At 43.0% G+C, this 27203-nt stretch overlaps 1 protein-coding gene across 1 annotated transcript in view; it reads left to right on the top strand.

The window, feature by feature from the left end:
* Positions 1-27203, top strand: part of PIK3AP1 (phosphoinositide-3-kinase adaptor protein 1) — a 123862-nt gene that overhangs the window by 36712 nt on the left and 59947 nt on the right. The window contains exons 3-7 of the mRNA XM_077125603.1: positions 18499-18635; positions 21235-21379; positions 23498-23640; positions 23757-23889; positions 26190-26386. Coding sequence (XP_076981718.1) covers positions 18499-18635; positions 21235-21379; positions 23498-23640; positions 23757-23889; positions 26190-26386 — 755 coding nt within the window. The remainder of the gene's footprint in view (positions 1-18498; positions 18636-21234; positions 21380-23497; positions 23641-23756; positions 23890-26189; positions 26387-27203) is intronic.

Genomic DNA, 27203 nt, shown 5'->3' with positions numbered 1-27203 from the left:
AGATTGTTAGGGCTGGAAAGGGCCTCAGGAATCAGATTGTACCATGCATTCTGTGTTAGCATAGAGGAGGACACCTGGACCCTGAGAAGGAGGTGACTCCAAGGCCGAGTGGTTAATGGCCGTTAATGGATAGTTGACCTTTGGGAGGGGGTGTGAGAACATACAGGGTTTGCTTCTGGGCATCATATTTGATGTGCAAAGGGGTCAGAAGATGGCTCAGCCATCATTTCTCCTGGTGGTGGGGGTTCTCTGTTCTGGACACTGGGCATATGTGGTACATTGTTAATCCAACACTTGCCAGCTCTTACTAGCAGGGAGAGTGGAGGAAAAGAAGATCCATTTTTGGCTTGATGCTTGTATTGGAGGCAGCACAAGCAAATGGCTGGTCTGCGCTATTGCTATGAGGCTCTACTTCCACTTTGGGGGGACAGGGGGTCATTTCAGAGGGAGACCTCCTCTTTCCTCAGATGCCAAGGCCTGATTTGGCTTGGTTGGGAGGGTTCAACCAGTTCCTGTACTTTCCATCCTCTACTTTCCAGCAAGGCAGCTCTAGTACTGGACACTGAAACTTAAAAAATTCCCTGGAATAGACTAACTGGGAGATACAGGTAGATCAGCTTTGTTGAACTGTTAATTATTAAACAAAATCAATACTTTTTTTTTTAGTTTAATTTTGATTAACTGAAAGTTAGAAAAAACTAATTTCATTCCTTCAAAGACAAAAATACAGAAATCCCAATGTGTATTCTTGGTGACCCTCTGGGAAATGTGAGTTGGAGATGGTGCTTGGGGTGGTAACAGCTTGATTTCCAGTATCTGGGGCTCCTTCTCTTTGCCAGTGCTTGGTCAATACTGCCACTGAGACAGGAGGGTCAGCCAGTCTGGGGAGAGGCCTGAGCCATGAAGCTTCTGGGGACCTAAAAGTCTTTCATTGCTTCAGGTGACAGCCAGCGCAGCGAGGGGCACTCTGGAAGGATGGGGTGGGCAGAGGCCAGCAGGAAGCCAGGCAATGATTACTACCGAATAGTTAGCCAGGTCTGAAAAAAATAAGAGTCACAGAGACAAAGGCGAGCAAGGAGTCCCCAAAACAGGTGCTCAGAATTTCTGCAGCGTAACAAGGAGACATGCTCCTCAGAGCCCAAGAATGATCCTGTTCTTAGGGAAAAGGTTTCCTGGCCATGCTCTCTTCAAGGGAGTTGGGAGGGACAGGCTTGAGGACACTGCAGACGAGCTGCAACAAGCAGAAGAGAGGGGGCTTGTGGCTGTAGGTGAATTCGGAGAAAAAAAACAACATACCCTCTCTGCCCTTCCAGGAAAGGGCCAAATTGGGAAAGTCCCTGTGACCTTTCATTTGTAGACAAACTGGTTTGGTTGTTTGAATTATGAGCCTGCCAAACCATGGTCCCAACCTCCTATCACATGACCTCATAAAACTCAAATACGTATTCTCATGTCCTCATTGCTAATAAAAGTATTTTATTGTTAATAATAACAATGGGCATGGAAATGGCAGCCACCTTTCACTGAGCATTTACTTTGCTTCTGGAGCAACAGTCCTGAGAGGAAGGAATTAAAATCTCCATTTACAAATAAAGAAAATGAGGCTTAGATTGGGGGGCGGGGTCTTGACTAACTTGTACAAGGTAACCAGCTAGTAAGTGGCAGAGTCAGGATTCAACCCAGATTGTCTGGACTCCACACCCCATGCTCTTAAGCAGTACCGTGTCAGTGCAGTGGCTGCCATGAGAATGCACCTCACAGACCTCCAGCTGCAGGGAGTGGCATAGACTGAGAGCCCCAGTGCTGCGCTCTGAAACCTATCATGGCATTTGTTAATAATAATAATGGGCATGGAAATGGCAGCCACCTTTCACTGAGCATTTACTTAAGCAGTACCGTGTCAGTGCAGTGGCTGCCATGAGAATGCACCTCACAGACCTCCAGCTGCAGGGAGTGGCATAGACTGAGAGCCCCAGTGCTGCGCTCTGAAACCTATCATGGCATTGTTAATAATAAAAAAAGAAGGAAAGAAAAGGAAAACCTTTCCATGATGCAAGAGTAACTGACTGCCCAGACAATTAAGACTTGGGCTACAAAGGGCAGGGATCTAAAGATATTTTATATTTCCCGCATAAATATAATAAATGCAGCAACGGAGAGGTCCTAGAAAAGGGCATTCAGCTAAACCACAAAAGGCCTTGATTCAGGTCCCACCTCTACCATTTATTGGGTGATCTAAATATTTCTAAGCTTCAATTCCCTCTCCCCGTAAAGGGAATCTTGCCGCCTGTCTGGCCTGCTGCACAGGTTTGTTGGGAGTAAAGTGATATGTAGAAGCACTTTGAAAATGGAAAAGCACTAGACAAAGATATTTTTTATTTTTGTTATTATTAACTTGCCAAATGAGAGTGTCGATGGAAAGATTCTACCAGTGGAAAAATGGGCCGCGCATGCCTCTTGCATTGAGTGGTCCAGAGCTAGCTCACCTCAGAAGCGTCAGGTAGGTGTTCCAGGGATGCTCCAGTTAGCCAACGAGAGAGGAAACAGCAATAGATTCAGCAGAGATGCCTGTTCTGAGAGAGTGTGACTGTGCAGCCAGAGGCAGAGCTCCCAGCTCTGGGAGAAACTCTGAGCTGAAACTCTGAGCCGAAAGCAGCTTAGTTCCCACTTTAAAAATCCCCATCAGTTACATAGTGAGAACCATCTCATGGGGCAGGCTGTGCTCCCACTGGCCGCTCCTATGATTGAACATGGCGAGGTTGCTGCAGTAGACCACGTTTTCTAGAGACGCCTCTACCTGCTGACCTCAGGTCAAGGACTCCCCCAAAAGACTTGTGGAACTTTCCTTAGTGGTCCGGAATGCTTCCACAGAACCTTCCTCCTCCTCTTTTTTATACAGTTTCAGAGGGTCTGCCGGTTCTCCCAGCCTTCCTCTCCGTTTTATCTCCCAGGCACTCTCCCTACCAAAGTCCTTGCATGCTTAGGTCCATTTTAGCGAGTGCTTCACAGAGCACTTGGACTAACCTCATGTACCATGCAGAATTTTCAGGGCAGCTTGCTCATTCTGCTAGCATAAATTAGGGGGCTGGATAGTTTCCTGTTTCTCTCCAGATTCCACACTAAAAGCCTCAAGGAACGAAGCTTTACAGAGATCCTCCAAGTGTTTTTATTCCCCTGCTAGTAACTTGGTGGTTGGTCTTCTCTCATTCATTGATTCATCCATTTGTAGCAAGAAGCATTTATTGATTTCTTACTATGTTCTAGGCTCTGGGGATGCAAAGATGAATGTTGGGGAATCTCTTTGAAAGAAACCACGGTCTCATGGAGAGATGATTTGGTTAATAGAAAAACAACACTAATTGCTAATGACTATCAAACGCTTACTCTTTGCCTGATACTTTTTAAAGCATTTTCCATGAATTAACTCATTTTACACCCACAACCATTGTGTGAGGTAGGTGGTATTATTTCCATTTTGTACTTGGGGAAACTGAGACTCAGAGAAGTTGAGTGGCTGAGAGTACGTGATAGAGTTGGGGTTCGAATGCAGGCAGGCTGGCCCCAGAACCCTCACCCGTCCCTCTACATTACATTGCCCCTTGCCGTGCGTGATGCCTGTTCTGAGAGTGTGACTGTGCAGCCAGAGGCAGAGCTCCCAGCTCTGGGAGAAACTCTGAGCTGAAACTCTGAGCCGAAAGCAGCTTAGTTCCCACTTTAAAAATCCCCATCAGTTACATAGTGAGAACCATCTCATGGGGCAGTCTGGTGGGGGCAGGACACCTGTTTTGTTGTGGAGACTCTTGCCTGCATTCTCTGCTGAATCTATTGCTGTTTCCTCTCTCGCTGGCTAACTGGAGCATCCCTGGATCACCTACCTGACGCTTCTGAGGTGAGCTAGCTCTGGACCACTCAATGCAAGAGGTATGCGCGGCCCATTTTTCCACTGGTAGAATCTTTCCATCGACACTCTCATTTGGCAAGTTAATAATAACAAAAATAAAAAATATCTTTGTCTAGTGCTTTTCCATTTTCAAAGTGCTTCTACATATCACTTTACTCCCAACAAACCTGTGCAGCAGGCCAGACAGGTGGCAAGATTCCCTTTACAGGGGAGAGGGAATTGAAGCTTAGAAATATTTAGATCACCCAATAAATGGTAGAGGTGGGACCTGAATCAAGGCCTTTTGTGGTTTAGCTGAATGCCCTTTTCTAGGACCTCTCCGTTGCTGCATTTATTATATTTATGCGGGAAATATAAAATATCTTTAGATCCCTGCCCTTTGTAGCCCAAGTCTTAATTGTCTGGGCAGTCAGTTACTCTTGCATCATGGAAGGGTTTTCCTTTTCTTTCCTTCTTTTTTTAGGCCCATAATCATTTAAACAGAATTTGAAGTGCTGCCTTCTTTTGTGTTTCTTTAAGCGGAGTCACCAAAGAGAATCACACACCCCCATCCCTCCACCTTGACCTAAGTGTGAAGCTTTTTAATGAAACAGTGTTTCAGGGCAAAGAGTGAGTGATAGAAAGTTACCCTTTCTAGAAATGGAAAGTGAAACTGACCAGCTCAATTTCCTAGCTTCAGCTGGCGAGAATGCTAAGGGTCAGCAAAAGTGGGGAAATGTAAACACCATTTCAGCCTTTCCTGGAAGTTTTACAATTTATGGTAGAAAGACAAATGGACAGGAGTTTTCGTCACAATTTCTTAAGCTTAGCTTTATCATCAAGAGTTGCTTTAGGCCTCTCAGTTCTTGACTGGGTGAAAATAAGCTGCATTTAGTTTGGCTTGCCCCAAACAAAGCCCATTTGTCTGTCCTCACACCATAAAACCAGACATTGGTGTCTGTTTAGATTAGAATTGATTCCTGAACCAGGAAACCAAGAAAGGCCTGTTAAAAGGCTAGTTATTAATGGCCTCATTACAAGCTTGTGTTGTGCCATTTGAACCAAATTTGCATAGAGAGAGGAAGCACAGTTATAAGTGTCGGAAAGAGATGAAGAAAGAGGAAGCTTTTCATGGGGGGCTGTTGTATCTCCTGCATTGGTAGCAACATTAGGATTTCCTAAACCACGAAACAGGGTCCTGCGGGCCTCCAGATCCAGGCCCCCTGGGTGGAGAGCCTTTCTCCCAGGGGTGATCTTTGGAATGCAGAGTGGATAGTGCTTCTCAAAGGATCTTGCTAAACTCAGCCAGTGAAGCTTTCTTGGGCTCAGTAAAAAATTATTTTATTGCGTTTACTTGTTTGGAACAGTTCCAGAGATGCTGGGTCCAGGATGGAAGAGGTTTCTTTGGAACCCCTTCACCATGAGAAAGGGAAGCTGATTTTCCCCTAGTCTTCAGAGGTTCCCCCCAGAGAGTGATTGGAGGGAACTGAAGCCTGTGGCCAGGAAGCAGCTTGCCTGGGAGAATTATTTCCCCTTTTGTGTCATGTTTATTGGGGGCAGCCATTCCTTTGTAGGGAAGAGTGGTTAGGAGTTGGGAAGCTCAGGCTCTAAACATTAATTATAATGGCTAATGGCCTAGGCCAAGTCGGTGAAGTTCCCTGTGCCTCTGGTTTTCTACTCGCGAAATGGAGGTGACGCATCTGTCATGCTTACCTAGGGATACTGAGAGGAGCAAATGAGAACAAATGTGGGGTGCTGGGTGGTGAAAGGAACCCAAGTAATGCTCCACCTTTTGGATGAGGATAGAGAGACTAAGACTAATACTCAGGAAAGCTTCCTGAAGGTTGGATTTGGAAGAGGGTTGGAGGGGGCTGCAGCCCAGCTTTTCTCATCAGTGGACAAGGGTAGAGCACACATGCTCTTTGGTTGTCATGGCAGCCTACGCTCTGGTGCTATTTTTATTCAAGCTGAAGAGCAGGTAGGGTGGGTTGGGGAGGGGAGGGGAAGAACCGTCATCCTTTGCTTCCAAAAAACACAAAACAACACTTTTGAATAGTTTGTTTAGCACATCTGGGTGGAGGCCAAATAAAGGTCTCCAAGGCTTGAGACCCACCCTGTTCCCTTTAATCTGAGCCGTAAGTCCCCTGAGGAGGCCCAGGTGAATGAAGGCGAAACTGTCCCTTGCCTATGATGAGAACTGGAGAAGACTTGGACTGATGTACAGTAGATTCGTGACCCAGAATCTGCTATCCAGCACAGCAGATCCACTGGTGGAAGGAAACTGAGCGGCCTTAGGAATCTACAGCTGGCAGAGAACACCTGGATGGCAAAGCAGGTTGAATGTGACAGGTGAGCCAGGCTGTGTTTCAAAAGTCAGTGGCACTGGGCAGACCACAGTGGCTCAGCAGGCAGAGTTCTTGCCTGCCATGCCGGGGACCTGGGTTCGATTCCCGGTGCCTACCCATGCGGAAAAAAAAAAAGTTAAAAAGTCAGTGGCACAGACTACATGAGGAAGGTGGCATGGGATTGTGGAGAAAGCAGAGAGCCTCATCCAGATGCATCTTCCTTTCTCCTCTCTCCCCCTGCCTTCTTGTTTCCAAGGGGGCAGAGTGGTCACCTCTACTTATATGTGGTCTGAGTTTGGGTTGTGACCGCAGGACTCTGTCTTACCTTTTTGACATTAGAAGAACAATAATAATGAGGGTTGTGAGGACAATGATTGATTTCGCTGTAATTAATGCATGCTAACACCACTAAATAATCATCACCTCCTCCTTCCCTCTCCTGACTTTAATACCAGTGAGACATCTGGTGGGGAAGAGAAGATGGCATTTTGCAGACCCTCTGACCATCAGTCTCGTGACTGAATGCGGCATTGGTGGTAGTTGGTGAATTGCAGGCTGGGCATGTTTGTAAGTGAAAGGGGTGAGCTGGACAGGAAATTTAGTACTCATTAACCAGGGTGTGTGAACAGGGGGAAGAAAGACCCACGGGTAATGACTAAAATGAAAAAGCAGTCTCCTTGTTTGCCAGGAAGCTGGGGGGAGGGTGGTGGTTATTGAAACTCAAGATCTGAGTCCCACCATTGCAAGCCTCTCACCTCCCACCCTGTGAACCCGTGCACATTTGCAGCCAAGAAAAATAACTCCTTCATTTGAGTCCTTACTTTGGGAATTTGGGAACAAGGCCAGCTTCGAGGTCTCCCTTTGCACTTTCTAGGTAAACAACAACAGCAGCAAACTAATTTTCTAAGCTAATATACAAACAAGACATAGTAGGAGAAATGCTTAGTCTACTTAACAACCATTTTCTAAGCATTTTGGAAACTTAGTGTTTGTGGGACAATTTTGGTAAAAAATTAGAGCATCTTATTTCTTCATGAATCCCCATAGAGCAGGATGTGACTTGGTTAACATTTTGTTTTAGTCACAAGTTTGTGTTCTTTTGTGTATTTGAAGGCAGTGCTTGCTCAGGGTGTGATGGGGTAGTCAGTCACCCCTTTGATCAATTCTGACCAGGCTTTACAAAGGTGTTGCTGTATTCTACTTGTGTGTCTGGAATTACTGGGGTGTGGGGGTGGGAGGTAGGTGCAGGAAACAGCAAAGAAGATTCTTCCAAATGTTTAAATCAGCAATCTTAATCTTTACTTTATAAATTTGGATAGCATTTCCTTTTCTCGTGAATGCTTTTTGTTGATTGCTCTTCAGTATACAGAACAAACCTCTTCACACCCTTCCCCCATGTAGAAGGTGCCCCCCTCCCCCCATTGCTTCCTGTTGCCCAAACGCATCATTTACCCTCATGTCTTTGTGTCTTTACTCATGCCAGGAAGGTCCTTCCAGCCCCCATGACAATTTCTCCGTTCCTTTCTAGACCCCCCTTGTCACTTCTTTGGGGAAATCACTTCCTTTTTCAATCTTTCTGGTCATCATGAACGGTTTCCTAGAAATCTCTGCTCTATTTCACTTGAGGATTTATTTATTTATTTATTTATTTTTTAATTAATTAAAAAAATTAACTAACACAACATTTAGAAATCATTACATTCTACATATGCAATCAGTAATTCTTAATATCATCACATAGATGTATGATCATCATTTCTTAGTACATTTGCATCGATTTAGAAAAAGAAATAGCTAGACAACAGAAAAAGAAATAAAATGATAATATAGGGAAAAAAATAAAAATAAAAACAAAAAATATATAAAAAAACAAAAAAAAACCTGTAGCTCAGATGCAGCTTCATTCAGTGTTTTAACATAATTACATTACAATTAGGTAGTATTGTGCTGTCCATTTTTGAGTTTTTGTATCCAGTCCTGTTGCACAGTCTGTATACTTGAGGATTTATTTTGATGATACTTTTGTTTGCATCTATGTCCAGAGGATGCAGAAAAACTATTTCTCTCCTATGTGGTCTCCCCAATAAATGTGAGATCAGATTTCTTTCTCACATTTCTCACATTTCTTGGGAATCTAGTATAGGCTTTGAACACAAGCAATGAATACTTGTTGATGGGCTAAATGAATGAATTATGAGTTATTCCATTAAATTTAACAGAAAATATTATACCCTTTTTACAGAAGGGGAAGCTCAGCATCCGAATGCTCTCTGACTTAAGATAACCAAACTTGTCTTCTTCATCTTTGAAGTTTTCCTTAACTTTGCTAAAGTTCTGTTATACTTTTTCTGTGCCAGCACTTTTCAAAATGCTTAGAAACCCTAACTTACTCAATTTCGGTATGTTTATAGTCTTGTCACACAATTCAATGCTTGATGGTGAGATGTTTTACAGTTCCCTTAGTTCTTTCACTTTCACTTGAGCCTCATCTCCCAGATTTGGGGTTGTAAGCCCGTAAAGGGCCAGACGATAGAGGACCCACTCTTGGGATCCAGGCTGGTGCTGGAACACATCAGACATGTTTAGTAGAAACCCTCTTGGTGATTAGAAAACTCTCTAATAAGCTCAGGTTTTGGAATATTTATGCAGAGCTTTGAGAAATAGCTGCTTTGTGATTCCTTGGCTTGTCTGAGGTGAGAATCATGGTGGCTGAGAAATTGCATCTAGAGTGGGAAAGCTTCCAAAGGCTTCTCCAGACCTCAGACAACGCTCTATATCCTTGCCTCACGGAGAGCGTTCATGTGATGGTCAAACTTGGGTGCCCCACCTGGGAGGCAAATGCTAGGGGAAAACTAGTATTTTTTGACATAAATAGAATGTAACTGTAAAAATAAACACAATAGAACTGAAACATTGATAATATTCCACTAGATACTGATGTCTACAGAAGGCTCTGGGACTGAGGCTTTGTTCTCTCTATGATGAGATGGGAAATAAACATGTTAAAAATGGGTTGAATCCTTGTGTCTGATGCTCCTTTTATCTACGGTATGGAGAGATGAGTAAAACAATTGGCTAAAAAATAAACAAATAATAGGGGAAACAAAGGTTAAAATAAATTGAGTAGATTGAAATACTAGTGGATACGGGATGTATGAGTGTTTTCTTTTGCTGGAGTGATGCAAATGTTCTAAAAATGATCATGGTGATGAATACACAACTATGTGATGATATTGTGAGCCATTGATTGTACACCATGTAGAGAATGTTTGTATGTCAAGAATGTTTGCTAAGGTTTACAGTAAAAATATTTTTTTTAAAAAAAAAGAAGGGTTAAAGACATCCTCTCACTAAACTGAGACTTTCTTCTTGATGTAAATGGGACTGAATGAATTGAAAGGGGACTGCTTTCTTATTATGTGGTTTAGAATCATCCTCTGTATCACCAGGTATGTGGCTCCCAGGTAGTGCTGGCAGTGGATGTCAATACAGATTTGGGGGTTACATTTCCATATAACCTGTGCTGTGTGACTTGAACAACTTAAATTTCTGTGAAGTAGTTTTCTCGTCTGTGCAATGGACATAATCATCCAATCCCATAGCTGTGAGAGTTGTTAATCATATATATGTTAAATGTTTTCCATGTCTCTGGCATATCATTGTGGATGTATTTAAAAATTGGCTCACAAATGGCTGTTGTGGTTGTGTTTCAAAATGATTTTCGTGTATACTTTCCCCAAGGCCTAGCATTGCCTTATAAGAGAAGTTAGCTTTGTGTGTTCTGAAAAAAACTCCCCAAGATCAGCAAACACCATTTTTGAACCCTCTGTAACCCTTCTCAGGCTATCAAAAAAAAAAAAAAAAAAGTGTAGTGCTACATGTGTGGTAGAAGAAGTAGTAATTGCTGGGTTCCCTGACCTTAAGAATTTGGAAACTTAACTGGAAATAAGAATGTGCAGCTTTTGGGTCAGAGGCACTAGAGTGCGTGGGTTCAGCTGGCATTAAATATCTTTTGACTTAAACCCCATCCTTGGAGTGTGCCCGTTGCCTGGTGCTGAGGTCACAGCGTACCTAAAAAAAGTGTCATTGCTCAGAACAGCAAGGCTGTGTCCAGCTGCAGAGTCAAAATTGCAGACCAGGAATAGCAAGTTACGCTACCTTCTTCTGTTCCCCTGGACCACATCCGTAAAGGAGGCAGAGTAGAGGGGTCTGGGGTGGATTCCAGCTCTGCCTCTTACTTGGCTGAGTGACCTTGCTTCCATTCTTAGAGGTGCAGTATTTTTTATCTAAAAAGTGAGACTAGGATATTGATTCCTGTCTCACAGCCTGGTTTGTGAGGATTAAACAAGATAAAGGCTGTCAAGCATTCATCACGATAGTCAATAAATGGTAACGTTTATTATTTTTGTTAATGGTATTAATAAGTCTGTCACCTGGTATGAGCTGCTCCATGTGGAACCAAGTGCCTGCGTGTGCTTATTACATTTAAATTCATACTTTATTTTTTTCAGACCTGGGAAATGCATTTGCTCCTCTTTTAAAGGTAAAAAACCATTATTATGAGCCTATGGTGTTGGCATTGTATTGAGGGTGTTTTAATATGTAGACACATATTTAACTCCTTAAGCTTAATTGCTCTTTTCCAATTGTGAAGGCAAAACAAATGCATGGGGTACAAATACAGGTATGAAGTAAATAAAAGGCAAATTGACTTCATTCAAATTCTGGGATAGAGGATGCTGGCTTATCAGAACAGCCTCATAAACGTGGTGGGGAGGCCGTGTGGCACTGATTCGATGGAGGATGCAAGCGGCCTCTTCCCTGTTGTTTTGTGACTTGGCTCTCCCACCACGTTTCTCTGTTTGAAGTACTGAATTGGGAAACCTTCTTTTGTTCGCTTGGCACAAATGCCCTGCCCGCTCGTCTTTCCTCTTTAGCCCCCAGCATTTAGTGCAGCAGCACCCGAGTGCTAAGTGACTCTGCAAACACAAACAGAAACACAAACTCGGGCATCGGCATGGTAACTCTGGTAACTCTGCGGCAGGGCCTCATTGTACGTGGCCATCCAGATCGCTGGAAGATCCTTGCTTCACCTTTTAAAGGCATTATCATCTAGGTAAAAACCCCAAGCACAAATTCTCATAAGTGATGTATCTGAGGACTTGGAGGAGATGCCAGTTTGAAAAACGTTGATTTGTATCCTGCCTGGATCCCCAAAGTATTTGAAGCAGGCTCCAAAATTAAACAAAATTTACAGAAGGGAAATAGACCAGACCAAGGATCTGGGTGAGAGTGTAAACAGTGTTTATGAACCAAATTTGCCACCGAGCTGCCTGACAGCAAGGGCAAAAGGTGACACGTATCATGTCAATGTGTTCTCATTGCCTAATGTGAGAACGCCAACAAGTTTCTGAAGAGACAGACTTCTCCTGTCGCTGAATCCAAGGTGTGACTTTCCACGTTGGTCCTTCATAGATGAGACTTCGGGAAACCAATTGCATTAAGAAAAGTCTCTTTTGATAAATCCCACAGTTTATCCAGACCTCATAAAATCTGGGAGAGTATTGTTAAATTTTAAGGCGTGAGACTACTATTGATATCTTAATAATTCTTTACATTGGGGAGGCTCCTTGGGGCTGTCAGAGTGCCTTCACTTGAACATGTACTATTGAGTCTCAGGACAGCAAAGGTGCTGTTATCTTAGGGGCGTGTTGTTTGGGGTTTCGGGAGGAGGGGCTGCAGAGAGATCTACATGTTCAAGTGGAAAGTTTGGGGGCATCCCACTCTGTCAGGTGGGTTTCAGCTCTGCTTATGCTTGGGTTGACAGTTCCTTCAAAGGAAACTGAATCTGCTGAAGTGGTTAGACCCTGCCCTGGTGGAGACACCCACATTCTCTGTAGTGCACTGTCGGGGACCGGGCAGCAGGAACAGCGGTGCTGTCAATCAGCTCCCAGAACCACCCCGCAGAAGGAATGGCATCCCACTGCTGGCCGGCATTAGCTGCTGGTCGCTTTCTAAGGTGACTAAACAAATGGGTGGAGCCAGTGGAAGGAACTGTTTATATGGCCCATCTGAAGGCTGGGAAATATTGACCAAGCGCTTCACTACTTGGAGCCATCTGTATGTCAGGCTGCGCTTGCTGGCCACATGATTAGCCGATTGATTCAGTTGCTACTTTTCTCTTCACCCCCATCCCCGTTATTGAAGGAATGCTTTTTCACTGTGGAAAATATGAAAATGCATGAAAGGGTGGAAGGCAGGGAGGCAGGAAGGAAAGAGTCAGGAAGGATCCAATCACACATTTTCTTCTGTCCTTTTTAAGTGTATTTTTAAAAAAATAATTGAGATCCTACAACATAAGATATGTAATTCTATTACTTGCTTTTGTGCTTAACACAATGTCATATATTTCTACTCATGCCACTTAAAACTCTTTGAAAAAAGTGTTTTTAATATCCTTTCATTGGACATTTTTGTTGTTTTCACTGATATAAATAATGATTCAAAAGATTTTGGTACATCATCTTTGTCTACGTTTTTGGACATTTATTTCCCTCCTCAAGAAAGATTTCTGGAAGCGGAGTAAGTGGCAAATGCATGAACATTTTTAAGGCTTTCTCTTTCTTTGTATGTGGCCACATGACTTTCCAGAAAGTGTTACCGGTTTGTTATTTCCTCAAACATGGTTTATTGAAAAAGTGTCTGTCCTGCCTGATCTTTGAATAGCACACTGAGAACACTTTAAAACATTCTGTAATTTAAAATAGTAAACTAGCAATATGTTATTTTTATTTGCATTTCTATGACAACTAGTGAGGATGAATGGTATTTTAATTGGGGTGCTGAAGTGAGGAGGTAATTTGTATTTCTTCTGTTGTGAATTGTTTACTTACAGGGCTTTGGGTATTTTGTAGTGATTTCTGTGACTTTTTCGTATATTAAAGAGATTAGCTCTTTGTCATATTTATTTGAAATTTTTAACCAGTTTGTGTTGGCCATTGGATTTTTGGGAGAATAGCTTTAAATGTACAATGCAGTGGTTTTTAGTATGTTCACTGATTTGTGCAACCATCGCAAATCAATCTTGGAATATTTTAGTCACATCAAAAAGAAACCCATCAGAGTTTGCAATTCATAATGGATGGAGGTGGCCTAAGGGTACAATGACTGGGAAATGGAAGGGGAAACTATGGTGTATTTGTACAATGGACTACTGAGTGGCTGCAAGAAGGAATGAAGTTGTGAGGCATGCAGCTAGGTGAATGAAATTTAAGAACAGTATGCTGAATAAAATGTCAGAATCGAAAAGACAAATATTATCATGCCCCACTTGTGTGAGCTAACTATGATATAAAAACTTGGTGAAGGGAAGTCGAGAGCATGGGTTATCAGATTGGGGCAAATTATTAAGGGTTCTAGACTGTAAGCTCTTACAGCGGTCACATATTCAAGAGTTGCATCTGTTATTTCTAAATTCTAAGATACTGAGATGTTTGTATATAACCTGGTGTTCCCAGAAACTTCGAGTATTTATGTCACATCTGAAACTCAGAGTTAGAACTCTGAAGCTATGAAAGTCAGCAGTACCCCATACAGGAACTGTTTTAAAAGTTTAAAAAGTGATCAGACTTCGACTAGAGATATGAATGAAGCTGATCTGGATAGGACTAAAGTAGATCAGAATACAGGGTAAAGGAGGATATGGCCCATATTTTAAAACTTCAGCTTCTGTGTGAGACCAAAGGGAGAGATGTTTAGTTGGTGCAAGATTTCTATTTTGGGTATCACATCACCTCATTTAACTAGTGTGATCAGTTTAGTTGAACATCATAAGTATATGGAATCTTGTCAGATCTTGTTGGTTTGTCCACGTGTGATGTCCTGATATATCCCATAGTAATTTGGGCACAGAACAAAAAAGTATTTGCAAAGTGCTCTTGGGGGACTGAAGAGAAAGAAGGAAATATTCAGCTTCCCCACTTGGAGAATTTCTGCTATTCTTGCAAGCAGTGGGGACAACCAAATCAATAGGCTGAGTGCTTGGTCTTGTGGTTCACCCCTAAGAAACTTGTTCCTGCAAAGGAGAAGCTAAGCTGACTTACAATCATGCTAAGAGTCACCTATAGAGAACCTCTTGTTGCTCAGATGTGGCCTCTCTCTAGGCCGATTCTGCAGATAAACTCACTGCCCTCCCCACCACGTAGGACATGACTCCCAGGGGTGTAAATCTCCCTGGCGATGTGGGACAGAACTCCTGGGATGAGCCAGGACCCAGCATCATGGTATTGAGACAGCCTTCTTGACCAAAAAAGGGGGAAGAGAGAAATGAGAGAAGGTAAAGTGACAGTGGCTGAGAGATTTCAAACCTAGTCAATAGCTTATCCTGGAGGTTTTTCTTATGCATTATATAGATATCCCTTTTTAGTTTATGGTGTACTGGAGTTGTTGGAGTACCTGAAACTGTAGAGCTGTGTCCCAGTAGCTTTGATTCTTGAAGATGATTGTATAATGATATAGCTTTTATAATGTTACTGTGTGATAGTGAAAACCTTGTGTCTGATGCTTCTTTTATCCAAGGTATGGAAAGATGAGTTAAAAAAATGGATAAAAAATTTATCCATTTTAGGGTAGATTGAAATACTAGTGGTCAGTGAGAGGGAGGGGCAATGGGTATGAGATGTATGAATTTTTTCTTTTTGTTTCTTTTTCTGGAGTGCTGTAAATATTCTAAAAATGATCATGGTGATGAACACACAACTATATGATGATATCGTGAACCAGTGATTGTACACCATGTATGGACTGTATATGTGTGAAGATTTGTCAAAAATATTTTTAAAAAAAGAAGCCCATATCATTTAATTATTGTCCCCTACTCTCCTATACCTGCTTATCCTTATGAAACCATCAATCTACCTTCTGCCTCTGTAGATTTGCCTATTCTGGATATGTTATATATATGGAATCATACATCTTTTGTATCTTGCTTCTTTCACTTGACAATATTTTCAAGGTTCAGCCATATTGCAGCATCTGTCAGGATTCCATCATATGATGTATCACATTTTGTTTATTCATTCATCAGATGATGAGCACTTGGGTTGTTTCTGCCTTTTGGTTATTATGAATTATGTTGCTGTAAACATCTGCATTTGTTTTTAGTTTTAGTTTGTTTACTGAAATTCTAAATTCATGTCATCAGATATATTACTTGTTTAGATTGTGATTTCTTCAGCTGTTTTAAAATAAACATTCTTTTTCTAAGTCAATACTAAAATGTTCACCCACATTGTCCATCTTTTTTGTTTTTAATATTTTTATTTTGAATTTTAATCTGTAATCCATCTAAATTTTATTTCGGAGTATAAGAGAATTAGAATCTAAATGGTACCTCCCACTACTGCCCCAATAACTAATATTTTTCTAGCACTGTCTGTTGAGTCATCCTTCTAATCAATCATTTTCTTTACTCTGTACTGGTTTTTTAATGCTTTCTTTATCACATATTAAGTTTTTATAGGAATGAAGTTTTAATGTTGGTGTTCTCTATTATCTTCAATTCTTCTGTCCATCTGGTTAATTTTCCATAGCTTTAATATAAATAGGACCACCCTTCATTATTTTTTTAAACCTTACTTGGAGACATAATAGCTACCAAATGAAGTTTTCCTGGATAGAAAAACTGAGCATTATAAAGAAGCACATCATTCCAATTAAAATTTTCAATTCAATTCGAAGATGGTGTGTGTAGCTTATATCCTAAATTTTAATTGAAAAAGTAGGCCTTTCTTTTTCAATTGTTATTGAATTAGTCGTTTTCTACTTGTTTGAGACAATTTTGGTAATATACATTGTTCTTTAAAAATTGCATTGAGATTTCAAAATGTTTTGCATAGAGTTTTTCACAGCAATCTTTCTGTATCCATATATTACCATCCTTTTCTCTTTGAGTTTATTTGCATCTTTTTCCTATTTTTTCTTAATTATATTTACTAGAACTTTGACTCTAGCCACAGGCTAATGGTTAGTAATTTGGAAGAAATAAAAAGTTTTTCTTTTGTGAAGCAATGACATGCTACATTGTGGGTCCTTCCAAAGGAGACTATATGTGTGTAATAAATTTAAATGGATAATTGGCAAGAATTGGTGTCTGCCACCTTTGCCACTCAGGATAGTGTCTAAACAATTCTGGAACAAGAAGCAGATCCAGGGACCTTCTGGTTTTATGAAGTTGATTGAATGTTTTAAGTCGATGGGGCTTTTTTTTCCATCCAGAAAGAACCTTGAAAACTGAAAAATGGGATGTCCAGGAACCCACAAATGAAAAATAGAAATTTGATGCAATATGATGTAATCATTAAGATAACTACTCTGAATGGTCCCTGGTCTTTTTGGCCATCTCCTTCATGGGGCCTCTGGGTTGGGTGGGAGTAGCTTGGGCTGCACGTACAGATGTGTCCATGGGGATAGAGGCTGGCTGATTTGGACGTGACCCATCAAGGAGATAGAGGCTGGCCGATTTGGACGTGTCCCATCAAGGAGAGAAGGGTGTGGGGAGTGGCAAATAGAGCAGAGAAAATGTCAACCTTGAGCTATTTTGGCTCGGAGAGCAGGGGTAGGGTGACTGCTGCAGTTAGACTTTGCAGGAGGATAACTAGCACTGAATGGGATGGGGATGGGGAGCCAGTCATGTTGGAAAGGAAAGGAGATAGATGAGGGAGGTGAGCTGATGGCCAACTGAAAACCCTGTTGCCCTCCCTGAAACTCCCAGAGTTTCTAGATTCTATCTGGACTTCTACTGGTCAAACAAGATCAGATATCTGTCTTCACTCAACCAGGCCTCTGGAGTAGTGGGTCTGGGGACAAATCACAGAGAGGGAGTGAAGCAGGAGTGTGGGCCTCACTGCCCCTCCCTCTGGGACAGCTGTTGACATCCATCAGCACCAGGTGTCAGGCTCTGGGACAGGCCCTGAGCCCCAGGCTGTGGGGCTTGGGGAGTCACCAACCCCAGCTCTGGCCTGCTATTGGGGTGGTCAATGCCTCACAGACACAGCAGTAGGATGTGGTGGGGCCTTGGCTACCTAAGCCTGAACCCCACCTCAGCTTCATGGTTGTGAGTGCACTGCCTCACCCCTGGCAGGACTGGGGGTCTAAGGTACGAGCCTGTAGTTATAGCTTTATGGGGAGACCTAAAAGTGGCTTGATCTGCCACAAACTCTGCAGGAGGCCAACTTCTCCCTGGGAAACCAGCTTCAGGGATCACTCAAGCTAACCCTTACGTCTCCTGCCGCTTGCCATTTTGGATCATGGGCTCTCTGAAGGCAGGCTATGTGTTTGATGCAGCTTCACATTCTCATGGTTCCGAACACCTGTGGCTGGTCTTCTCTGCGTGGTTTAGGAATGAATACGAGCAAGCCCCTCCTCTTGACAATTCTTAACCATTTTGAGGTCTGTCTTTGAGGATCTGATGAAAGCTTTGGACTATCTCTCCAGAAAAGTATACGTGTGTGTGAGCATGCGCGCATGCACACACAAAATCTTGCATACAACCCCAAGGATGGGCCTATCTGTCAAAGGGCCCTAGTTAAGGGCTCCTGCCTTAGCGCTCTGATGGGTTTCATTTATACTGTCTCAGCATTGTCTCATTCTGTGTCACATCTCGCACATCCACACACCCCTGCTCACCTGTCCGAATCTGTACTGCTGTAATCTTTCCACAGTAGAGCTCTGGTACTGATGTGAAACCTGATGGCTCTGATTTAAGTTTGTTGAAAATGATTGCTTTCACTATTGCTCCCAGAGGGGTGCTTTGGCCAGCTATGACCCTGAGGCCTAATGGGTTCTTGGGCAGCACAGGTTTTGCTGATGTTCAAAGGATGACCTTAAAATGGACAGTCCCTTTCTGACCCCACCTGAGGAGAAGGGGCCTCCTTTCCTTGCAACCACCAAAACCTGTCCTCTGGGAAGGCCAGAGGCAAAGCCTCAGGATGCCTGTTGGTTGAAGCTAGACTGGCTGGCGTCAAAGAGCAGCCTTCCTTCCCGACAGTCATCCTCTTGCCCTCATCCCCCGGCCCCGCCCTTACAGCTCGTGTGGTGGTTACTTTTTCCCATTAGATCCTCTTTCATGGTTTCCTGGGTCACTTGCTTCAACTTGTATTTGTTTGACATTCAGAGCCATTTCCTCTTTGTAAATGTTTGGGGCTTTCTTGGGGGTAGAACATGCCCACCAGTTCTTCCTTCTGTCCCCACTCAGCAGCATCCTCTATTCCTCAGATTCTGGCTGCGACTCAGTCACTGACACCGAGATTGAGGACGAGAAGGTCCTTCTCTCCTCGAAGCAGCAGAGCCTGCCTCTGGAGAACTCGCCTGGGGACCTGATGGTGGTGCAGCCGGACCGCATTCGCTGTGGGGTAGGTATTGCTGGGGTCCTGCCGAACAAGTGTCAGAACCTGGGCCTTTCAGCGCATGCGTTTGTTGCAGCAAAAGGAGTGAGTGTTGCTACTCGGTGTAATCCCAGAGCCTTCCCTTGGGATTCCCCCTGCACGTTAGCTGTCCTGGGAACCCCATGACCTGGGCCTTGGACACACGCAGCTCCTGTAAGTTAGAGCGAGATGAGCTCAGGAAAGGGCATGTCATTAATCTAAGACTTCTGTTTCCCAGCTCAAAAGCACAAACGATCTGGGAGAGCAGCGGACATGAGCATTACCAGACACTTATATGCCAGTCTTGGGGTTAGAGACCTGGTCTGTTCCCATAGCCTGGCACTGTCAGGAAGGACATGTGGGACATCTGAGAGTTTTCTTCCCCATCACCTGGCCGCCAGCATGTCCCACCCGTTGAATGACTTAAAGCTTGATGGTTGGACCTCGCTGGCCAATATTGCTTGCTAAGGAGACTAAATGCATAAGCATAGCATTACTAAAATTTTCAGAGGTGGGGCATTTGTTAACAAGGCACTTGAATGTTGTATCCCACCTGAGTGCCACTGTCCTATCAGAGTATTTATAGCTTTTTATTATATTTTCCTCCTTGATGAAAAATGTATATTATAGTTCAGAGCGTCAAAGTGCTCCCCTTTGGATATAAACCCTCTGCTGAGTGCGCTAGTGTGGGCTTCTTGTGGTGAAGGAGTGAGAGCCTCGAGAGAGGAAAGCATGAACTCTGTCACACTTGCTGGTGGTTATTTGTGCAGCCTGAGGCCACGACTCCTTACAGGGGGGCTGTAGACTGGACTTGACCCATACACATGTTTGGTTTGGACTGCACAGTGTTTTAAAAATTAGTATAAAGATCTGTTTCCAGATTCTTTTCAATCAGGATCTGATAAGATTGGGCCTGAGACAACAAACTGGGGCTGAGCAGCCCTCCAGATGAAATGCCTGCCCTCCAGTTTGCTGTTTACCTTTTTTTTTTTTTTTTTTTTTTTTTTTACATGGACAGGCACCCACCATACCTTTTTATTTTCTGCTTAGCCCACTTCACTGCTTTTCCTTGCTGGCTGGGCCTTTGTGGGATTTGAATTTTCAGTCTTCCCTGCCTTCCCCTTCCCTGCCTCCTAATCTCTCTGCTGAGACCAGGCTGTTGGGTGCCTGCAGTTTGGAAACCAAAGGAGTCCTTTACCTGCCTCCCTTAGTTTCCAGGGCTTCAGTCCTCCCATCCTGGCTTCCCATCAGGCCAGGGCTCTTCCTTATTTACTTTAGGTCTCTGGGTCCTGGGCTGCTGAGCTGCGACTGGGTCCTGACTATCATGGGGAGATGTATTGGTTCTCTCTGGCTCCCCACGCTCCCTGGCCTGGGAGGGAGCAGGGCTGGGTCTGCGGCAGGAGTGAAGACAGCTACAAACACACGTGCTTTCAGCCTCGTCAGCCAGCACCCTTACCGGTGGTAAAATCCAAGCTCCCAAGCTCGCTGTACCCTCCCCATGGCCCTTGTTATGAAGAGCCACTAGGGAGACTTTTGAACAGAATCTTAGGATGCACATCTGGGGATTAGATGGCCAGAAAGCTCTCCTTTTTTCCTGTTCTTTGGCAGACCTACTTTTAATAGTTCAAAGTCTGCAAGGACCAGTGCCCCAGCTTAGCCAGCACAACAAAATAAGATCGTTCCATTTGGCAGACTCGGCAAAAGACCTTAAAGCTAGGTAGAAATGGTGATTCGGGTTGCTTGATGCCTTGGTGTTTAAGTTCTCAAAATCCAGGTAGGGAAAACTACTCCCCCAACAAGTTATTTTTTGCCCATCCAAGAGCCGCATAAGGAGCAGAGCCTAGGAGGGCTTCTCGGGGTCAGTGCTCCTCACACTTGAAGGTGCCGACGAGTAACCCGAGTAACCCGGGGTCTTGTTAAAACACAGATTCTCCTTCCAGCTGGTCTTGGGGCGGGGCTGGGGGTGGGGTGCTGAGGTCTGCATTTCTGACAAGCTCCCAGAGACGCTGCTGCTGCTGGTCCCTTAGCTGCACTTTGAGTAGCAGGCTAGCCTCGGAGATGCTACTGCTCTTATCTCTGATGGAGGATGTTTTTTTTTTTTTTTAATTTCCAAATCTGTCATGGACCAGTGCTTTAAATTTTTTTTTTTTTTTTGCATGGGCAGGCACCAGGAATCAAACCCAGGTCTCCGGCATAGCGGGTGAGAATTCTGCCACTGAGTCACCATCGCACTGCCCAGGACCAATGCTTTTATAAACTACAATAAAAAGAAATTGTTGTAAAAAATGAAATAAATTGACACACAAAATGCAAGCCCCCAGGTTTTAAATTTATTTTTGCTAGATTCAGCAGACACAAAATTACTCTATCAAGTTATAAGAAAGGCTTATAAACATTTACTTCCGGTTTGGGGAACTTTTCTTATTGGGATGGGTAGCAAAGAGTTCTGGGCTGCAGACCCCACCCTGCTCTGGAGCCGTTTTCACCAGAGAGAGCCGGGGCTGAGGGGCCTGGGAGACTTGCTGGCCCAGCATCCAAACGGGAGGTCCAGGTGGGAAAAGGGACGATCACGGTTCTGTCTTTCCAGGCAGAAACCATGGTTTACATTATTATGAAATGTAAGTTGGATGAGAGAGTGGCGACCGAAGCAGAATTTTCTCCTGAGGATTCTCCCCCCATAAGAGTGGCAGCCAAGCTGGAGAACGAGTACACCGTTTCTGTGAAGGCTCCCAGTAAGTAGATCTGTTCGCCTCTTCTGAGCAGCACCCTGTAAAGGGAGAGGCTCACTCTTGCTTTCTTTTACCTTTCCTGTCTTTATTCAGAAGTTCAGAGTAGTGACAGCCAAGGTTTAGATTTGGTTGTCGTGTTCTATTTAAAGGATGCAGAAGTTGCAGAAACATGCATGTATATTGGGTGGGAATTTGATATCTTAAAATTTTTACTATTATACATTTAATTTATAATTATGAATTATAAATTAATTTATGAAAGTAGAAAAATTTATAAAAGTTAATTATAAACTAATTTATAAAAAGTAGAAAAAAGGTACCTTGCACCCTGCCACTCAGCCTTTTTTTCCTTTTTCACAATTTTTAAAAACATAGCTATTCTGATAGTTTCTATTACTTAGTATTTTGTCTTTCTTTACGTAATCTTATATATTTATTCCCTCACCCTCTTACTCCTGAGCTCTTTAATGGGCTTTGTAGCTTTCCATTTTATAACATTTTTTTTCTACTACAAAAATAATGTCTGCCCAATATAGAAAACTTGAAGAATACAGTAACCATGAAAGAAAATAAATAGAAAAGCATGCATATACTCCCCCAAAAGGAAATCACTGTTTTCACTATTTTCTCATGTTAAGAATTTTTTTTTAATTACGCTTAATGGTGGCAGAGTAATCCATTATATGAACGTACTACAATTTATATAACCAGTCCCTTGTGTTGGACCTGTATCTAAGAACCATAATTTAATTAATTAATTAATTTATTTATTTATTTTTAATTTTTTTTAAATACCAAAAAAAAAACCCAACAAATGTGAACATTCTAACTTTTGATCATTCCGTCTACATATATAATCAGTAATTCACAATATCATCACGTAGTTGCATATTCATCATCATGATAATTTCTTGGAACATTTACAACAATTCAGAAAAAGAAATAAAAAGAAAACTGAAAAAAATTCATACATACCATACCCCCACCCGTCCCCCTCACCAATCACCAGCATTTCAATCTAAATTTATTTTAACATTTGTAAGAACCATAATTTAAAAAGCTGTAGTACTGAGTTGAATCAAAGGGTCATCTTTTAATTTTTCATTTTCTCATTGTTGCATATTTATATGATTTCTGATTCTTTAAAACTATGACATAATAAACATCTTTGTGCATGAAGTTCTTTTTTAGGATTATTTCCTTAAGACAAAATCCCTGAAACAAACAGGCGTTTTTTTAAGGCTCTGGGAAAATAGTGCTTCGTTGTTTTTTGAAATATTATTATCATCAAGCGTATTTGCTGTGCCATCACCAACACTAGGCATCATCATTTTAAATATTTCTGTTGATTTTTATGTTTTTAAAAATAGCTCATTGTTTTAATGTGCATTTCTTTGATTATTAGTGAATTTGAGTATTTTTCTGTTTTTTTTTGTTGCATTTCCTCTTTTGTGAATTGCTTCTCTGTGGTTGGTGTATTTTTAGTATTTTCCCCCCCTCAAGTCCCTTTCCTGTGGTGTAGACTCCTTACAAGGGGTGAGAGCTGAGTTGATGACGGCAGCAGAGTGAGTGCGTCCATTTAACTTGCCCAAAGTGGTAGAAACCCTGAACTCTGCTTCCAGGACCCCTCCCACCTTCTGGCAGCCGTTGGCCTTGTGTAAGGAGCTTGAAATCCAAACTGCTTCCTGTTTATTGAGACACTGGGCCAACACTAGTGAACAAAACAGATACAAATCCTTTGAAAGTTAAATGGCAAGTGCAGTGAGAATAATTCATCGGACTCAGAGTCCTCCCACGTGGTAGGTTCTTCTCCTTCTAATTTTACCCACTGCCTCCTTCCCCACACCCCAGCTCACCTCCAAGATCTTCCTTCCAGCCCCCAATTAATTTCTTCACCATTAAGATGGTGTGTATGTGCGTGTGTGTGCGCATGCTATATATACTGAACACTTTCCCCTGGACCCTTGTTCTTCCTGGGCACCTCAGTTTTTTTTCTTTCACATGGGCAGACACTGGGAATTGAACCCGGGTCCCCTGCATGGCAGGTGAGAACTCTGCCACTGAGCCACCGTTGCATCGCCCTGGGCACCTCAATTTTATAGTATCTTTTCTTCTGTTTAGATCTTTCGTCTGGCAATGTTTCTCTGAAGGTGTATTCCGGGGACATGGTGGTGTGTGAAACTATAATCAGCTATTATACTGACATGGAAGAAATTGGAAATTTATTGTCTAATGCTGCAAATCCTGTGGAGTTCATGTGTCAGGTAAAGAAACCTGAGTTTTCTGAGCATTTATTTCTGCTCAGAGTTCAACAGCCTCAAATCTACTGGATGGGCAAGAGCAGAATTAAAAATCTGACCATCTTTGCTTTCATATTCAGGCCTTTAAAGTTGTGCCCTACAACACGGAGACCCTTGATAAACTACTAACTGAGTCCCTGAAGAACAACATCCCTGCGAGTGGGCTGCACCTCTTTGGAATCAACCAACTGGAAGAAGAAGATATGATGACAAGTAGGTCAACAGGAAACAAACAGTGGGCTGAGTCTAGCCTGCTGGTTTTAGCATCCAGTCAACCTGTGCATGTACTTCCTGCTGCTCCCTCCTTTGAGAGGGAATCATTCTTCACTGGTAGCCTGAGATGCTTCTACTATGCCAATCTGAATGCTTTACTCTCTTACTTAGAACCCTTTGTGGTGGTTCTCCCTTGCCTTTCAGATAAAGTCCAAATTTCTTAACCCATTTGCAAGCCTTTCCCAAGGGCTGCAGTGTTCAAACCAGGCTGCATTTCTGCCCTCATCTTTCCCCACTCTTCCCCTTGGCCTCCCTGTTCTCTTCTATGGAAGGTACAAACTTCTTTCACTGAATGAAAACACCACCTATCTCTTGCGTCCTTGACTCATGGAAATGAAATAGTATCTTCCTCCCCTCCCTGATGGCCCTTCTCCTGGCTAACTTCTCTTCCCCTTCTCTTCACCTTAGGCAGTGCTTTTGCAGGAAGGCCTTTTCTGAACCTTCAATAGGTTCCATCCCCTTCCCTGGGCTCCCCTAGCACCTTGTCCTCTGTCAGAGCACTCCTCAGCTTTGTCTGTCTTTGCTAGGCTGCCTGCTCAGGGAGGGCTGGGACTTTGCCTGGGTGCCTGGCTCATTGTGGGCACTGAAGAAATGCTTGGGTGAGGGAAGATGCCTTGTGTTCTAGACAAGGTCCTTCCGTGGCCACAGCTGTTCCTTCATGCTGTGGTTGCACCACACGTTCTGCATGTGTTCCCTCCTTCCATAACTGAAGAGAACCCAAATCCTCTCCTGGGCATTCTGTTTCTTGTGGCCTCTCTCCATTTTCCTACCATGGAGTGTCTGTCCTTGTATCAGCTCTAGCAGAAGACAATATTCTCTATCCTTGAACTTGGAGCTCAGGAGAGGGCATTTCATAACCTGAAAACATGGTGTCCTGGGGACATTTCAGACCCTGTAGCTTGAGGATTGTATCCTGGTGAAAAGGAAGCTGGGTTTGTCATATTAAAAAAATATATCACTGTTAGGCATAGAAATCAACTTTCATGAAAACAACAATGATGACAGATTCGTTCCCCAACTCCACTACAGAAACACATCTATTTTCTTGGTCAAGTTTAATTTGCTGTAGCCAGAAGTTAATAGATGGAGGGTACCATGGGGAACTGATGACTCTCAGGAGTACTTTGTTTCCCACAAACCAGAGGGTTAACTGACCTCTCCTGGGACTCACGTGCATATACCAGCATCCAAAACCTCCTCTAGGTGAGGACCTCACTGAGCACTGTCTTGTTAATTCTCCCAGATCCCTTTGAAATAGTTTGGAAATATTTTTTTAGAGATTAAAACTAAGGACTATAGAAATGTTAAGTAACATATCCAGTTTCACTTTGAATACCAAGAAATTGAGAATAAGAACTAAGAGGACAAACTTTCTTTTTTTGTCTTGGTATTCAGTTTTATGAGATTTTATTATTATTATTAGAAATGTGGGTTTATGGAACAATCATGCTTATATGCAGATTTCCCATATACCCGCTGCTTTGGTTAGCTAGAGCTGCTGTAATGCAATATACCAGAAATGGGTTGGACTTTACAATGGGGCTGTATTAGTTTACAGATTTAAAGTTCTAAGGCCATGAGAGTGTCCCAATTAAGGCATCAACAGAAGAATAACATCTCTTAAAAAGGGCCAATGGCATCTGGGGTTCCTCTGTCACATGGGAAGGCACGTGGCTGGCATCTGCCGGTCCTTCTCTTCCAGATTTGTTGTTTTCAGCTCCTGGTTTCAGTGGTTTCCTCTCTGAGCATCTGTGGGTCCTCTCTTAGCATCTGTGGGGCATTTCTCTCTCTGAGCTTTCCTCAGACTTCTCTTTTAGCTTCATAAAGGACTGAGTAAAGGATTAAGACACACCTTGAATGGGCTAGCTCACATCTCAATTGAAACAGCCTAATCAAAAGGTCCCACCCACAGCTGGTCTGCCCCAAGGGATGCATTTTAAAATGCTCTGAAATGTGCACAGAAGGTCAAAACTTGAACCCTGTTATATTTTGTGTTTGGTACTTAAGATTTAGGAAAATCAGCACATTTCGATTAATGCTATTTCTCAAGATTCTCTGATCCTTTTGGAGAAGGAAGATAGGGCATTAACTATTAGATTTCTGTCGTGCTGCTAAAGCAGCTGTCAGATGACTGTCTACCGGGTACCATGCTGGGCTCGGCAACTTCATCTCCATGAACAAGGGTGTCCTGTGCCTTCACTTCTACCTGTCCATTAAATTTTTCTTGATATATTTTTCAGATCAGAGGGATGAGGAACTGCCCACCTTGTTGCATTTTGCTGCGAAATATGGACTGAAGAATCTCACCGCCCTGTTGCTCACCTGCCCGGGAGCCCTGCAAGCTTACAGTGTGGCCAACAAGCATGGCCACTATCCCAACACCATTGCCGAGAGGCATGGCTTCAGGGACCTGCGGCAGTTCATCGATGAGTATGTGGTAAGGTCAAGGTGGGAGAGACCCTGGGACTGGAAGTATACACTGGGATCCTAGGGCTGCCTCTCCACCCGAGACTGTGCCAGATTTCAACTCTAGCATGTCCTCGCCTGCCCCTTCCAGCTGTCCACAGTATGCATGGAGTTAACAGCCCTGCGTGCAAATTTTTGTTAGCCACGTGACTTGGGGCAAGTCCCTCATCCTCTCTCTTAGCTTCCTGATAATGTAGAAAGGATGGTGATAATAGTTCCACCCATAGGGTTGTTTGGCAGATAAAAAGTAATAATGTATGTAAAGCACGGAGTTCCATTCTCAGGGAATTCACGGAGTTTATGGAGTGAATCTGTCTCAGGCTGATGCTGATCCCACTTCCCCACCCACTGGCTGGGCCCAGATGATAGGCTCAGCAGAAACCACAGTAAGGCGCTGCAGCTGGGGCATAGGGACGCTAACTCAGAGGCTCTGCTGGCTGCTCAGAGTCTGCCTCTCTTTCTGGTCCTCTGCCTGGATCTGAGCTTAGACAGACAGATATGCCCAGCTTGTCTGCTTATCTGGTTTTGGACCCCTGGCTCTCTTTGATCTTTGATATCTGGGTCTTTTTCTGAACCTGATCTCAGTCTTTTTCCTTTTTGCCTTAATCTTTTTTCTTTTTTTCCTTTATTACAGAAAATGTGGGTTTACAGAACAATCATGCATAAAATGCACCTTGCACTGGTGGGGAACATTTGTTACAATGGATGATAGCACATTTTTATAATTGTACTATTAATTAAAGTCAGTGATTTAACTTAGAGTTCACTGTGTAAAGTAGTTCCATGGA

The sequence above is a fragment of the Tamandua tetradactyla genome, chromosome 13, assembly GCF_023851605.1.
Source record: "Tamandua tetradactyla isolate mTamTet1 chromosome 13, mTamTet1.pri, whole genome shotgun sequence".
NCBI lineage: Eukaryota > Metazoa > Chordata > Mammalia > Pilosa > Myrmecophagidae > Tamandua > Tamandua tetradactyla.
This window is presented reverse-complemented; position numbering and strand designations above follow the sequence as displayed.